The sequence below is a fragment of the Myotis davidii genome, unplaced genomic scaffold, assembly GCF_000327345.1.
Source record: "Myotis davidii unplaced genomic scaffold, ASM32734v1 scaffold497, whole genome shotgun sequence".
NCBI lineage: Eukaryota > Metazoa > Chordata > Mammalia > Chiroptera > Vespertilionidae > Myotis > Myotis davidii.
Window position 1 is genome coordinate 4,933,362 of NW_006288434.1, and position 17,169 is coordinate 4,950,530.

At 36.3% G+C, this 17,169-nt stretch overlaps 1 protein-coding gene across 1 annotated transcript in view; it reads right to left on the reverse strand.

The window, feature by feature from the left end:
- Positions 1-17,169, reverse strand: part of VPS13B (vacuolar protein sorting 13 homolog B (yeast)) — a 624,807-nt gene that overhangs the window by 517,751 nt on the left and 89,887 nt on the right. The window contains exon 16 of the mRNA XM_006760303.2: positions 16,311-16,492. Within this exon, the coding sequence (XP_006760366.1) occupies positions 16,311-16,492 (182 nt within the window). The remainder of the gene's footprint in view (positions 1-16,310; positions 16,493-17,169) is intronic.

Genomic DNA, 17,169 nt, shown 5'->3' on the forward strand with positions numbered 1-17,169 from the left:
GCAGAAAGACTGGGAATGACTGGTCACTATGACACACACTGACCACCAGGGGGCAGACGCTCAATGCAGGAGCTGCCCTCTGGTGGTCAGTGTGCTCTCACAGCGGGGAGCTCTGCTCAGCCACAAGCCAGGCTGATGGCTGCCAGTACAGCGGTGGTGGTGGGACCCTCTCCTGCCTCCTCAGCAGCGCTAAGGATGTCTGACTGCAGCTTAAGTCTGCTCCCTGCTGGCAAGTGGACATCCCCCGAGGGCTGCCGGGCTGCCAGAGGGATGTCTGAATGCCATCTTAGGCCCATTCTCCCGGGGAGCGGGCCTAACCCAGCAAGTGGTCACCCCCGAGGGGTCCCTGACTGCAAGAGGGCACAGGCCGGGCTGAAGGACCTCCTACCGCCAAGTGCACAAATTTTTGTGCACCGGGCCTCTAGTCCTATATAATAAAAGCATAACATGCAAATCGACCAAACAGCTGAATGACCAATTGGCAGGGGGCGGGGCGGCAAGCAGGCAGCGCCAGGCCACCCAATGCACGTGCCAGCAGGCAGAAGGAGGGGGCAGAGGGAGGGTATGGCAATGGTGTGCAGGGGGGCCAGCACCATTCCTTGATCGCCTGCCTGGTCGCCTTCCGCAGAGGGCGGCCATGGGCAGTGGCAGGGCGATTCGGGGCAGGGCCGCCCAGCACTGTCCCTAGATAGGCCCGCTGGGGTCACCTCCCGCAGAGAGAGGCTGCTGGGGTCCAACCCCAGCAGGTCCAGGGGTCCCCAAAGGTGTGGACGGAGTCGGCGAAGAAGGAATGACACGGAGACAGCGTTCAGTTGATCAGCAGCCTTGCCAGGATCTCTAGCCACAATCTCCAGCCAAGTACTGTGTCCATGTTCTCTTGCTAGGTTCTCCAGCCAGGTTCTCCAGGTTCTCCAGCCAGGTTCTGTAGCCATGCTCTCACACTAGGTTCTCCAAGCTCGTTTCTTATCTCCATTCCAGTGAGTAAAGATTATGTACTTAAGCATGATTGTTTGTAGTTAAAGTGATTAATTACCCTCCTGGCAGTTAAGAGGTTTTATTCCCTCCCTAACTTCAGGGGAAAATCTCTACCCGGGGAAACAACCTTTCTCGGAGAGGTGACCTTGGTTAAAACACATAGTGCCAAGAAGGTGAGCAAACATATTACGAACAGTATGCCATATATGCCAGGTCCCTTGAAACAGCAAGGATGGACCGGCTCCCGGCAAGAGGCCACCAGCAGCAGTGGGGCAACAGGGGGTGGGGCAGGGAGCGGGCCTAACTCATCAGTTGGACAGCCCCTGAGGGCTCCCAGACTGCAAGAGGGTGCGGGCCAGGCTGAGGGACACCTCAAGGGCACAAATTTTCATACACCGTGCTTCTAGTATAACCAATAATTACCTTAAAACACACACACACACACACACACACACACACACACACAGTAAAATGGGTAGTCAACAGATAGATGCCTTCATATTTCTGGAAACAGTGGAAAATACTACATCCATAGGGCTAACAATAACAGAAAGCCTCCAGAATCTACAGCAAACTGGAAAGGGAAACACAATTAGACATCCAGCAACTGAAATGGGAGTTCAACATAACAGCATGGTCAACTCAAAACTAATTTCAATCAGTAGAGCTAAGGCACATGGTCAAAGCAGGATTAACTACAAAAGGAAGCAAATATCCCTGAGTCACCTGGATGTGTATTTCTTAAATCATCCCCAGATTAATGACAGGATCAGACCCAGACCCTGAGGCAGGGCTGATAAAAACGGGCAGAGATCATGTATTCTAGCTGTAAGGAAGAATAAAGTAGGTGTGGAATATCAAGCAGGCCCTTGAGAGGTGAAAAATTACTATAAAGAGTCACTACTACTTATGAGAAAACATCCACAAAAGCAGGTCAAGTCAGGTAGGAAAGAAATGAGTAATTATTTTACTGATAAGTTCTGTTTTCCGATTTATAATATTAACCTCACATCACATGAAATTTTCTGTGTTTCCTCATGCTCAATTAAATTTTAGTAAGTTAGTGAATAAAGCTGTTTCTAATTAATCACTAATAAAAAATTTTGTCAGAGAACAATTTACTTTTGACATTAAAATCAGGAGTTAGTTATTGCATTTGACTATTAAAACTAATGGCCTATGATATATACTTTCATTGAATATTTGCAATAAATTTTAATCCAGTTATCATGATTAAGTAGTAATAACTGAAAGATACTTCATAAGAAGTGAGTCTATGCACGCTAGATTTTGTCAGAAACCCTCAGTAAAACAGTAACTACAATATAAAATGATGTATATAATCAAAGATTAAATATTATTTTTCCCACATAGACTGAAAATTCTTTATAAACTGGGTCCAAATCTAGCCATTACTAGGTTCTAAATATCTTTTGAAGCGAGCTGATATATTAATCACAATACCACAAAGGAGAAAATAATCTGCTAGTGTGAATGAGAGAAGTATTTGCATAGGAAATACTAATACTAAATATTAATATTACATTCAAATAGGAAGGAGGTAATCAGAGATTTTTTTCTATATGGCAAATGCAAGAAAATGTGATGAACTTGGTAAGAGGGATTTGATTCAACCAGAGGTAAGAAATGAGGGAGAAATGAAGCTGTGAGACCCATGTCCTAAAGTTTAGGATCCTGCCAGGACTCTTAGTTTATCCTAAAGGCAACAGGGAGGCCCTGGTAATTCATGACAGGAGTTATAGGGTCACTCTTGTCTTCTTGGTACAGAGTTTAGAAATGCTGAGCCCAGAAGTGCCTGAGGAGCCAGATGAGGAAAAGGGGGGAAGCTAAATCCAACCTTGACAGGAGCACCGTCCAAGAGATCAAGTGTTTCCAGGGAAAAGGAAGGAGGGAACATGAGGCCACCTCCCTAAAATCCTTTCAACCCCAAACTGCTGACTGGCTCTGGTCCCAATCCCACCATCAGCGTCTGTCAGGGTCTTGTCAAGAGGCCCCACAGAACACAATGCTGATTACTCAACCTGTTCAGTGCTTTATTGAACCAAGGTCCTAACAAATAACTCATCAGACCCTTGAAGCACAACCCTTCTCACATGCTGAGATTCACAATCCAGAGGGGGCTGTCTTTATTGTCATTGCTCCCATGGCATTTTCTCTTGACTATTTCCAAACTTTAAAATGTAAAGATTTTGTCCCTATAGACACACACATGCTCCTGCTGCAGGCTGTCATGCTCACTAAAATACTTCCACAGCAGTTTGTGTGCATGTGTGTGTATATCACTGTGCATCTACCACTATCCATTCATCCATTCATTTGTTTGTTGGTCTGTCCATCAGTGAAAAGCAAATTCTGACTAGTCAGGCCCCAGGGCTCAAAGCAGGGTAATCAAATCAGAGGAGGGAAGACTCCCAAACTCATTTTCCAAGGCCAGCATAAACCTTAAACTACAGCCAGATAAGGGCACTACAAAAAAGGAAATTACAGACCAATGACAGAGGAATACAGATGCAAATATTCTCAATAAAATATTAGCAAACCAAATTCAGAAGCACATTAAAAGGATCATTCACCATGATCAAGTGGGATTTATCCCTGGGATAAAAGAGTGATTCAAAAGATGCAAATCCATAAATGTGGTACTTCATATTAATAGAATGAAAAAATCATATGATCATCTCAATAAACACAGAAAAAAAGCATTTTACAAAACTCAACATCCATTCAGGTAAACATTTTTAACAAGTTAGGTATAGAAGGAACATACCTCAACATAATAAAGGCCATATATGACAAGCCCACAGCTACCATCAAACACAATGATGAAAAGCTTTTTCTCTAAGATCAGGAAGAAGAAAAGGTGCCCACTCTCACCACTTCTTTTCAACTTAATACTGTAGGCCTGCCTAGCTGGAGCAATCAGACAAGAAAAAGAGACAAAAGATATCAGAACCAATGTCAATGCCAATAATTTTAATTTAAAAAGGGGGGAAAAATTTTTAAAGGCATCAGAATCAGAAAGACCTCAAATTGTTTCTATTTACAGATGACATTTCATATATAGAAAATCCTAAAGACTCTAACAAAACCTTTTATATCTAATCAATGAATTCAGTAAAGTTGTAGGAAACAAAATTAACGTTAAAGAATCAGTAGCATTTCTATGTACTAATGAGAAATTATCTGAAAGAATAATGAAGAAAATCCCATTTACAAAAGAACCCAAAGCAATACAATATCGTCCTATATAATAAAACCCTAATATGCAAATCGACCAAACAGCAGAACAAATGGCAGAAAGACTTGCGCTATGACACACACTGACCACCAGGGGGCAGACGCTCAATACAGGAGCATCTGCCTCCCCCTCCCTCCCATCCAGAGGGAGGTGACCAGCAGCTGCAGCAATCAGGGGCGGGGCCAGGCCAGCAAGCATCCAACCGTTGCCTCCCACAAACAGCAATTGGGACATCCCCCCAAGGGCGCAGGCCAGGCTGGGGGGCACAATGCATTCTCTATGACGATCTCAATGGTTTTTCTTTTACCAACATAGGAAAAAAATCCTAAAGTTTATGTAACCAAATACACACACACACACACACCCAGGCATAGGCAAAGCAATTCTGGAGGGAAAAAAAAAGAACAAAGCAGGAGGCCACACACTTCCTGATTTGAAGCTATATTATAAAGCTAAAGCAATCAATTAAAAACTGACACAGCCCAGCTGGCATGGCTCAGTGGTTGAGCAGTGATTTATGATCCAGGAGGTTACAGTTCAATTCCCAGTCAGGGCATATGCCCGGGTTTCGGGCTTGATCCCCAGTGTAGGGCATATAGGACGTGGCCAATCAATGAGTCTCTCCTTTCATTGATGTTTCTCTCTCTCTCTATCCCTCTCCCTTCCTCTCTGAAATCAATAAAAAAAATTTTAAATTGACACACAGACAATGGAATAGAATCAAGAGCCAAGAAATAACACCCATGCATATATAGTCAACTAATATTTAACAAAAGGACCAAAAATACTCAATGGAAAAAAATATTCTCTTCAATAAATGATACTAGGAAAATCAGATATTCACATATAAAAGAATGAAACTAGACTCCTATCTAACACCCTTCAGTAAAATTAACTCAAAATGGATTAAAAGCTTAAATCAAAGACCTGAAACCATAAAACTCCTAAAAGAAAACATGGGAGCTGAGAGGGAAGATCCTTGACAATGGATCTTGGCAATGATTTTTGGGATATGACACCTAAAACACAAGTAACAAAGTAAGAAATAAGCAAATGCTGCTGCAATGAACATGACTGTGAGAGGCAGGTAGACAGACATGAGCAAAGCAGAGAAAGTCACCAAATAGAAAAGCCACAGGTAGCTAGCAAGGCACAATTGCAGGGTAACCTTTCCTCCCCTAGCATATCACTTGTCTGGTGGTTTGGACTTCCTGATCTTTCTCCCTAGAAATAACATCTAAGCCTCAGCTGTATTTCAGCTCCAGACCCAGAAAAGCCAAAAAACCAGACCAACAACCGAATGGCTGACCTCAAGGCCAGCTGCATTGATCTGTGGTTACCAGAGGCAGGTTATGAGGATAGGGGAATTAGATGATGGTCAAAAGGTATAAAATTCCAATTACATGATAAATAGTATTGGGAATATAATGTACAATGTGATGATTAAAGTTAACGTTTCTGTATGGTATATTTGCCTAAGAGAGTAAATCCTAAAAGTTCTCATCACAAGGGTAGATTTTCTTTTTTTGTATCAATTGGAAGCAATGGATATTAACTAAACTTATTGTGGTAATCATTTTTCAATGTATGTAAGTCATTATACTGTATACCTTAAACTTATACAGTGCTGCATGTCAATTATATCTCAATAAAACGTAAATGAAAAATCGGCTACACTAGCATATTAACAGAGAGGTCCTATACCTTTCATTCAATCTGAACTTTTACACATTATAGGAGGATATCTCTAAAATTACCTTTATATGGCAAAGTTAGTCCTTTTTGTATCTGCTGACTAAAGGTGGTCATGTAATTCACTCTGTAGCAATGGCTTTCCCATTTTATAATCAAAATAACAAAATGAGAGTAAAGGTAAGAATTAATGGACTTGTGGGAAATGAAGGTGTCTGGCTGATAAGCTCCTATAACCAAGAATCACCCCTGCCCCTTAGTTACTTGGTCACCCAAGACAGTTCCCACATACACTTTTATTTTCCTACTTAAAAAAAAAAAAAATGTTATCCCTATATGAAAGGTAGTTACGCATTAAATTTTGTTTTTTAAGCCCTTGTAACATGTAAGTTTATTTTCCACTACCAGACATTCAATTTCCAAGCAGTTTCAGAAATACTCTATGTCTAACATGACGGCACTAAAATGTAAGCATATAATGTATGCACACAGAAACAGTACAATCTCAACTTGAGATATGCTCAGTGAAATCAAATGGTGGCCAAGACAGAAATACATTAACAATAATGTGTAGTGCTATAGAAGTGTACCCCAAGAGAACATAGCTCAATGGGGTGTAAGTTTCAGAACACTGGGGACAATAAAAAGAATTATGTGATGGAAGCATTAGAAGTGAGGAGCAGAAAATTTCTGGTATAAAATAAAGTATTCTGTTTTGGAAAATTACTCATAGGATAAAGAATGCTGACTCCCAAAATACATGTGTACAAATGAGGTTCAATAAAGGAAACAGGATTCTGGCGGAACATTCATCTGCCCTCTTCTCTTTATTCACTTACACATAGAACTAGTCCATCTGATTTATTATTCATGACTGTGTTCATATTCAAAAAGCATTAAGCACATTCTTAATTCTCTAAACTATACTCATAAAAAATAATTATGTATGTGGTTCTTAGTAATTGTCACAATAACTCTACATGAAGTAAAAAGGAATCTTTAAATTCAATAAACATTCATATCATGCAAAATTTTTATAGGGGCAATTTAAAAGTCACAAGATTCCTAAAAGTAACATCATTTTACTATAATTTAAATAACAAGGACATAATTTTATTGGTAGTTCTTAATGCAAATCTAACTCAACTATTTTTAGACAAGGATAAATTTATAGTCAATGCCTCTATCTGGAAAGAAAAATTTTTAACAGCTCAAATACATGTATTCTAGAACCACTTGGAGGTATATTTTAGAACTTATTGGAGATGCTTTTCAAATGGGATAAAACTGAAAAGGGGAAACAAAAAAAGTATATCACTATGCCTCAGTCTTCTTCCTACAGGGTTAAAGAACTAGTCAACAACTCCAAAACCTTTTTTATATGCACACCTGGGAAGAATACTGAATCCGTAACTTTGCTCAGAGTTACACTGATGTGGTTTTAGACCAGATGTTTAAATGTTACAGTATGTACATTTTCTTCCCCTCTTCTTAGGCAGAAGTAGAGTAAGAGGAATATTTGACTTCACTCCACAAGAGACCTATTTAATAGTTTGGCGGTTGTGTAAGTAAAGGTAGCTTGGCTAAGTCAATGTTGACGACATACAGAACGACATGATCCTAATGAGTTGGAAAATATTGGCTCTCCTGAGAACAGACCAGATGCTACCGAGCTGAGAAAGCTACTGTATTATTGAATTTCATTTTTATGAGGTAAAATTTATTATTCAACCATTAAGGTATCCCACATGAAATCTTGCATAAAAATACTTTTACAGTTTCTTTCTGGAAAGTCGATTTTTATTTTAGCATTAAGACATCACTTAAATGAGGGATTCAAATGTCCATATGATCACCTTTAGCACAGATTTTGAAGTGTGAAGTGTGTTAGTACTTTCCCTGCAAACTTCAGATTAATGGAACTAGGCTATCAACAAAAAAATGAACTACCTGAATAAGGAAAAAGTGGTAGCAAGTCCTTGTTTTCCTGAGAAAACAAAAATCATCTGTGACTTTGTATTTTATCTTCTGGAAAAATAAATAAGGATTAGAATTTCTATAAGTGTACTGCCATCAAAAACATGAACAGCAAAAATATGTAATTCAATAATCCCAACTAATAATACATAATCAGTTCAAACTTCTACTTTATTCTTCATTTAATTAAGTTTCCTGTATTTGCTATTCTTTTATTACATAATTTCTAATTTCTTACTCAATTTCTGGCCTCTCCTAAATTTCAATAACTGAAAATTGAAAATATTCTTATTACCTGACAGTGAGAATAAGGCATTCACTACACAAACATCTATATGTAACATGCAGGTTAATAAAATTCAATGCAAAAAATTAAATCGCTAAATTAGCATAGAACTTTTTTATCATTTATTTTAATATCTTCTAATTTTATCCTGATTTTTGTAAGAACTGATGAAGAAAGATGAATCATTGGAGCTTTAAAGAATAACTCAATATTCAGATAAATATTTACTTAAAGCCTCTTACATAAACATATTCACAAAAAAGAAACTAAAAAAGTGATTCAATAAAAATTATTTCGTTTTTTTGATGTCTAACGATACAGGGTTTGTCAAAGAAAACATATTTTCTTCCTAAAGGCATGTTTTAGTTCTGATATTTGAAATATATTTCATATCATTTATCTGAAGCACCATTACTAATCCAACATGTATGATGAGAAGACTGAGGCACAAAGTTTTTGCAAAGTCTTTTTTATGACTCAATAAAATCCAACAACCTAATGTTACTTGATTTTATTTATACAGACCTGTTAATTTATTAAAAGGAAAAAATAATGTTAACTAAGTAGTTTTTTAATAATCAAGTTAATAAAATAGTAAAAAATTTTGTACCTGTAATCAAAGATTTAAAAATGTTTCTGTGGTTTGGTTCTTTATGTAAGAATGCAGAATAAATGGGACACATATAAAACTTAACTATCAAATTAATTTATTTCCTTTGAGTTAATAAAATTATTTATATTATTCCACAACCTAATTTGGTTACACTTCACTAGGAGTGCTGTGAAGTGTATTATAACCATGGAATCAATAACCAAATTTTCTTACATATTAAGATTTCAAAATAAACATTTTTCACATTTAAAATGTTCCAGAAATGTCTAACACTTTACATGTACATGTATACTGCCCATGATCCTGTGCTGTTCCTCTTGCCATTTCTTCTTAAATGGTATAAAAAGCAATACAAGCATACCTCAGAGATATTGCAAGTTAGGTTCCAGACTACCACAATAAAGCAAATATAGCAATAAAGCAAGTCACATAAATTTTTTGGTTTCCCAGGGCACATAAAAGTTATTATGTTCATACTATATTATAGTCTTTTAATTGTGCAATAGCATTATGTCTAAAAAATAAATAGATCTTAATTTAAAAACACTACATTGCTAAACAATGCTAACACGTCATCTAAACCTGCAGCGAATCATACTCTTCTTGCTGGTGGAAGATCTTACCTTGATATCAATGCCTGCTGACTGATCAGGGTAATGGTTGCTAAAGGTTGAAGTGACTGTGGCAATTTCTTAAAATAAGACGACAATAAAGTCTGCCCAATAGATTGATTCTTTCTTTCACAAACGACTTCTCTGTAGCATGTGATGCTTGATGTTTAATAGCATTTTACCCACAGTAATTCTTTCAAAATTTAAGTGAATCTTCTCAAAACCTGCTACTGGTTTATCAACTAAGTTTATATAATATTCAAAATTCTTTGTTGTCCTTTCAAGAATCTTCACAGCAACTTTACTAGGAGTGGGTTCCTCAAGAAAACACTTTCTTTGTGCATTATTAAGACACAATTCCTCATCTGTTAAAGTTTGATCATGAGATTGCAGCAATTCAGTCACATTATAATTCTAGTTCTCTTGCTATTTCTACATCTGCAGTTACTTCCTCCACTGAAGTCTTTAACCCCTGAAAGTCATCCATGAGGGTTGGAATCAACTTCATCCACACTCTGTTAATGATGTTATTTTGTTGTCTTCGCATGAACCATAAATGTTCTTAATGGCATTTAGATGAGTAAATCCTTTCCAGCAAGTTTTCAATTTACTTTGCCCAGAGAGAGCACAGGCAGAGTAGATTTAGTTTAATTCTTAAGGGCCCTGAATTTTTACAATGCTAAATGAGCACTAGCTTCAACTTAAGTCATCAGCTATAGTTAGTCCCAGCAAGAAAGTCTACCTATTCTTTGAAGCCAGGCATTGACTTCTCCTCTCTAACTTTCAAAGTCCTAGATGGCATCTTCTTCCAATAAAAGACTATTTCATCTACATTGAAAATCTGTTGTTTAGTGTAGCCATCTTCATTATTTATCTTAGCTAGATCTTCTGGATAACTTGCTGCAGCCTTACATCAGCACTTGTTGCTTTACTTGGCACTTTCATATTTTATGGAGATGGCCCCTTCCATTTTTAAACCTCATGAATCAACTTCTGCTAGCTTCAAATTTTTCTTCTGCAGCTTCCTTATCTCTTTCAACCTTCATAAAATTGAAGAGCAGAGTGGGGCCTTGCTCTGGACTCAGTTTTAGCTAAGGGAATGTTGCACTGGCTTTATCTGTGCAGACCAATAAAACTTTCTCCATATCAGCAATAAGCTGCTTTACTTTCTTATCATTCATGTGTTCAGTGGAGTGGCACTTTTAATGTTCTTCAAGAACTTTTCCTTTGCATTCACAGCTTGGCTACTTGGAGCTAGAAGCCTAGTTTTTCATCTATCTGGGCTTTCTACATGCCTTCCTCACTAAGCTTAATAATATCAAGGTTTTTATTTAAAATGAGAGGCATGAAACTCTTCCTTTCACTTGGACACCCAGAGGCCACTGTAGGGTTATTAATTGGCCTAATTTCAATATTGTCGTGTCTCAGGGAACAGGGAAGAGAGGGGAGAGAGACAGGAGAACAGCCGGTCAATCCAGCAGTCAGAACACACAAAACACTTATTAAGTTCGCCCTCTATATACAGGTGTGGTTCATGGTGCCCCAAAAGAATTAAAATAGTAACATCAAAGATCACTGATCACACATAATAACAATTATAGTAATAATGAACAAGTTTGAAATATTGCAAGAATTATCAAAACGAGACACAGAGATAAGAAGTGAGCAAATGCTGTTAGAAAAATGGCACCAACAAGATTTTCTGGACAAAGGGTTGCCACAAACTTTCAATAAGTGAAAAAATAGTATTTCTAAATCGCACTAAAGTGAAAAGCAATAAAATGAGATATGTCTGTACTACATTTTTTTACTAAGGAATTTTAAAATCTGAAAAGCATATAATTGATTGTTATTATCAAATTATTGTAGTACTTTCATTGAAAAGATATGAGTTTTTCTCCTTTTTGTTATTCAGGCATTTCTCACTCCTATCCTCTTTCTAAAACCCGAAATTTAAGAAGGAGTCACAAAAAATTTTAATGCCTGTTATCACACACACAAAAAAAAATTAGAGCAATAATTGCATGTACTAATAAAGTACATCTTTCCTGTTTATAAATATAATAAACATAATAGAAGTTTCTCTTACTACATTATATGCATTCTATTTGATCCTACTTGATTCTTTTCAAGCTCTTAGTAGTAACCAACAAAGTTTATTTCAAACCCCAGTCTGCAATTAATAAAATGGGAAATAGAAATTCAATTACAAGTGAACTTTTCTGAAAATGCCAAAAACTATTAAAAATTCAGTTCAGATAACAGTGTTGTTTGGGTGGTGGTAGATGCAGCACATACAAAAATTTCTTACTGCAAGCAGAACATGTTGAAGAATAGGCATGGAGAAAGCAAAGATAAAAAGAGAAGAAATGAATCTAGACGGTTACCATCACTAAAACTGTTGGCCATGGGAATCAAGCTGAGTAATAAGTATAGCTAGGATTCTGTGATTTAAAAAAAAGTTTGAAAGAATATAATGATAAAGACCAAGAAGTAGGATCAACAACAAAAAAGAAACAAACCAATTCTAAATGATAACAAGGTCCAATGTAAAGATGTACTTGAAGGTACAAATGAGAGAAAATTTAGACAGAAGGTGATCATCAGGAAAGTGAAAAGACAAACCACAGGACTGCAGAAAATGTTTATAAACCATATATCTGATAAGAGACTTGTATTCGAATATAAACAATTGTGCAACTTAAAACAAAAGGATACATAGGCCAAGTAGACAAAGACCTTAGTAGACATTTTTCCACACAAAAAATATATAGTCAGTAAGCATAGGAAAAGATCCTCAACCTCATTAGCCATGAGGGAAATACAAATCCAAACCACAATGAGACACTACTTCCTTCATACCCAGATGGCTACAACCAAAAGAAAGGTAATAAAAGTATGTTGAGGATGTGGAAAAACTGGAACTCTCATACAGCACAGGTGGGAATATACAATGGTATAAACAGTCTGGCAATTTTTCAAAAAGTTAAATATAGAGTTACCATATGGCCCCACAATTCTACACCCAGATATACATCCATGAGAAATACGAACATGATTATATGTCCACACAAAAACTTGTAGATGAATATTGGTAGCAACAATATTCATAACTGTCAAAAGTACAAATAATCCATATGTCCACCATCTGATGAGTGGATGAACAAAATGTGGTATATACACACAATGGAATATTACTCGACAAAAAGAGAAATGAAGTATGGATACAAGCTACAATGGACAAACTTCTAAAACAGTACACTAAGTGAAAGAATTTAGTCACAATGACTGTATTTGAGTGTCCAGAATAGGCAAATCCATAGTGAAAAAGAAGATTAGTGTTGACTAGGGCTGGGGCATAAATGGCTCAGGAGTGATGGCTAAAGAATGTGGGACTTTTTAGGGTAATGACAAGACTCTAAAATAAGACTGGTGATGGACACAGAACTCTGAATACACTATACGCTTAATACTGTATACCTGAAAGGGTGAATGTATGGTATGTGAATTATAGCTCAATAAAGCTGTTTTCAGAGAGGACAAAAAGAATGAGAAGATGGAGAGAAACCAAGGTAAGACATTTCTGGTTTGAGAGGGAAAAGGCGGAGAGGGGGAGGGTAGGCAAAGACATGAATGTGGAAAAATGCAATTTTTTGTTGATCAAGAAGACAAGTATAGTATTAAATCCAAAGGAAAAGACTGATTTTAACTTGTGGTAAAGCACTCGTTATCAAAGCACAAAGAATAATGTAGGACAGTATTATCAAAATAGAATTATATTTCAATAAGGACAGAGAGAAAAGCCACTAGAGTGAAGAATAGGAAAAAACACTGGATGTTGTGTGTTAGTAATGATCAATAATAAGAGAGCAAGATGTAGGAAGGTAGGCTAGAGACACAAATTATTATAGAAGTTGAGGCAGGAACATTGAAGAGAAGTACTAGTACTTGGCTTATAGTCAACTTTGGAACAGAAGAACAATGGTTCATCTTCCACAAATTATGAGAATATAAGTCTGAAAGCCTCAAGAATGTACACAGTCTACATAATCAATTAATGTAGTAAATGAGAACTAGCTATAATGTAAAGCAAAGGATCGCATGCTTAAACCAAACATATTAAACAAAGTTTAAAAGTGCTAAGTACTGTCTATTAATAGCCCAGAGATGCAAGATAATAAAATGCTAAACCTTACACCTTAAATATATATTTCCTGGATCTTAATAAGATAGAAATTTTGGAGACAATACTACAAACACAACATCAAGAATAAAATGAACAAAATAAGACTTTGGCTAGCAAAAGAAAATATAAGATAACTGGGCATTTGGAAATATGGCTTACTAAAATTATTTTAGCTGATCCTTTTAATTCATCTATTATAAGTTTTACAGCTGCTTCTTTGGAAGACATATGTCAATAAAATAAATGTTATATCTTGCTTATTTTAAATGTACTTGCAATACAGTGTCTAATATAAAAAATAAGTAAATAAATTTTACAGCTGCTTTGATAAAAAATAAACTTCCTCAGCAGAGGTGAAAACATCCTAACAGAATTCCATTTTCCTCAATTCCCCTAATCTGCAACAAATCAGTTCTACACATTTTAGGTTTCTCAATGATAGACCATCAGGTTATGAATCACATATTTTATAGTTACTTCTTTGATTGTTTTTAATACCTGTGACTGCATTCTGTTAAGGCAAATAGTTTCAGAATAAGAAATTTTAAATAAAATGTTTTTTAATAGCACAGTCCACTTGATAAATTTAGAAAAAGAAATAGGGGTTTAGTTGGGTTTAAAAAAAGGAAAATTATAAAAGTAATTAAAATCACCACCTGCTTATTGATATAAATTGTGGAGCTAGGCCTGCAGACACAAAAAAAAATTAAAATAAAAAAGGTAGATTATTATTGTGAGACAATAAACCAAAAAAACCCTGGAGAGAACATTACAGGAAACAGAAATTTGATGAGCAAAAAATTAAATTAGATAAATTCACAGTGCTAAATAGTATCAGCAATAAAGGCCTCACTGTAGTAGGCCTTGTGGATAAAGATCTAAATGAAAAGATTTTATCCAAAAAGTAATTCCACATACAATAATGGCCATATGAAAAGCAATACCACAATGTCTTGGTCCACTTGGACTACTATAACAAAATATCACAATCTGGGGTAGCCCATAAACAACAGAAATTTATTTCTCACTGTTCTGGATGGAGGCTGGGTGCCAACATGGTCAGGTTCTGGTGAGAACCTCTTCCAGGTTGCAGACTGCTGACTTCTCTCTGTGTCTTTACACGGTATAAGGCGCAAGGAAGCTCTCCCTGGCCTCTTTATAGAAGAACATTAATTTCATTCATGAGGACTCCACCCTCCATCATCAAATCACCTCTCAAAGACCCCACTTTCTAATACCATTACACTAGGCCTTAGAATTTTCAAAAGATGAATTATGGTGGAAACAAACATTCAGACTATAACACATATCTAGTCTTCTTAAATATTCATCAATTCAAAAACTTTTTCTGAATGAAACAAAATTTATATAACATAAAATTTGTCCTTTTTAAAGCGTACAATTAAGTGGAAATGAGCATATTCACAATCATAAAAACACCACCACGATCTAATTTCAGTACACTTTCATTACCCCCAAAGAAACTCATATCCATTAGCAATCACTTCCATTCCCCTTTCTCCTCACACTCTGGACCATTAATCTACTATATGTCCCTGCAGATTTGCCTGCTCTAAGCATTTCATATAAATGAAATCATAAAATGTGACTTTTTACATCTGGCTTCTACTTCTTAGCATGCTGTTTTCAAGATTCTCCACATTATAGCATGTATCAGTACTTCATTCCTTTTTATGTCTGAATAATATTCCATTGTACATTTATCGGTTATAGACATTTGTGTCGTTTCCACCTTTTGGCTATCAAGGCTAATGCTATGTGATCTCTTTTACTAGTATATGTGAAATCTAAAAATGTCAAATACATGGAACAATGGTTACCAGAGCCAAGGTGGTAGGGATAAATGAGAGATGTTGGTCAAAGGTTACAAAGTTATGTAAGATGAATGAGTTCTACAGATCTAATGTACAGCATGATGACTACAATCAGCAATAATGTATTATATACTGGTTTTGCTAAGAGTACATTTCAGGTACTCTCACCACAGGAAGATTTGTAACTATGTGAGGAGACATAGATATTAATTAGTTTGACTATAGTAACTATTCCACGATGCATTTCAAAACATCATGTGCACACAAAAAGGATAATTTGCTTACCAACTCTTAAAGTATTATGATCAAGTACTAGTATTTTCATCCATTCTACGAGCATAATCAAACATATTGTATTTGTGCTTGATTTATTTATTATTTCAAACATACACATTGATCCCCTCAAAAGTTATCTATGTAAGGCCAAAGCATCAATTGTACAAGGAGTAGGTAAAAAATAATCTCTTGCAATTATAAAATACTAGAGACCCAGAGCGCGAAATTACGCGGGACCCAGACCCGCTGCACCGGCAGGACCCCAGACCCACAGTGTGTGAGCCACCACACCGCATGAGCCTCGAGTCCTGCCACACCATGTGAGCAGCAAGCAGCTCATGGGCTGGGTGGAGGGACCAAGAGGTGCTCCATGCACCTCCTGGGGATTGGTCGTTTGGTAGTCACAGTGTTATGGCGTTACAGCCACTGGCCTTTTATAATATAGATATCCAGAAATCGGTGGCAGGGAACACAACTAAATGGCTAAATACACTACACAATTTAAGTTGAGCAAGTTATAAATATAGATTTGAATGATAAAATATTAGTCACAACTAATAAGAATTTTCCATATACTCATCAAGAAGACTGTTCTCTTACCTATAGTTTGGAAAACTTCATTCATCAAAGCTTCATTCACTACTGAAGAGCTGACACTTCCAATATGAGACCAACTTTGATATATTGCTTGCAGCAAAAGTGTCTGTGCTCTTGTAGCTTGAATTGTAAGATTTGGAAGTTCAAATATACCTTCAGTTATAGCAATCTGAGATCTTTTAGTCCTGCATAAGAAAATAGAAATAATGACAATTTAGTAAATAGTATTTACAAACAACAACACACAAAATGAATTAAGTTGCGAGGGAAGAATTGGTATACATTAGAAATACTTTTAAAATAGAATTATCAAATAGATACACAATTCTACTAACTTTAAACAAGTTTCACTATTTCAGATCTTACATAATAAAATATATAGATACAAAATAAAGTAATCCATACACATAAATTCTGCTCATGCAATTATATTTTGCAAAAGTCAATCATCAGAAAAAAACAGCGAAATAATAATATTTAACACTCAAAAAGAATTTACTAACAGATACATAATGTATCTCATTAAATTCTTCCCTAATACTCTTTGAGAGAGGTTTTATCATTATCTTAATTTTTAAGATGGGGAAAATAAGACACAAAGAGATAAATTATGGTATCAAATACACAGCTATTCTGAGATTCCATCTAAACTTGACTCTGGAAAGTTCCATTTCTGGAATCCTATATAATAAAAGAGAAAAATGGTAATTGGCGTACGACGATACCCTTTTCATTGGCTAATCAGGGCTATATGCAAATTAACTGCCAACTCAGATGGCAGTTAACTGACAACAAAATGGTGGTTAATTTGCATATGTAGGCACAATGCAGGGAGGTGAAAGGGAAAGCAGGAAGAAGCCCC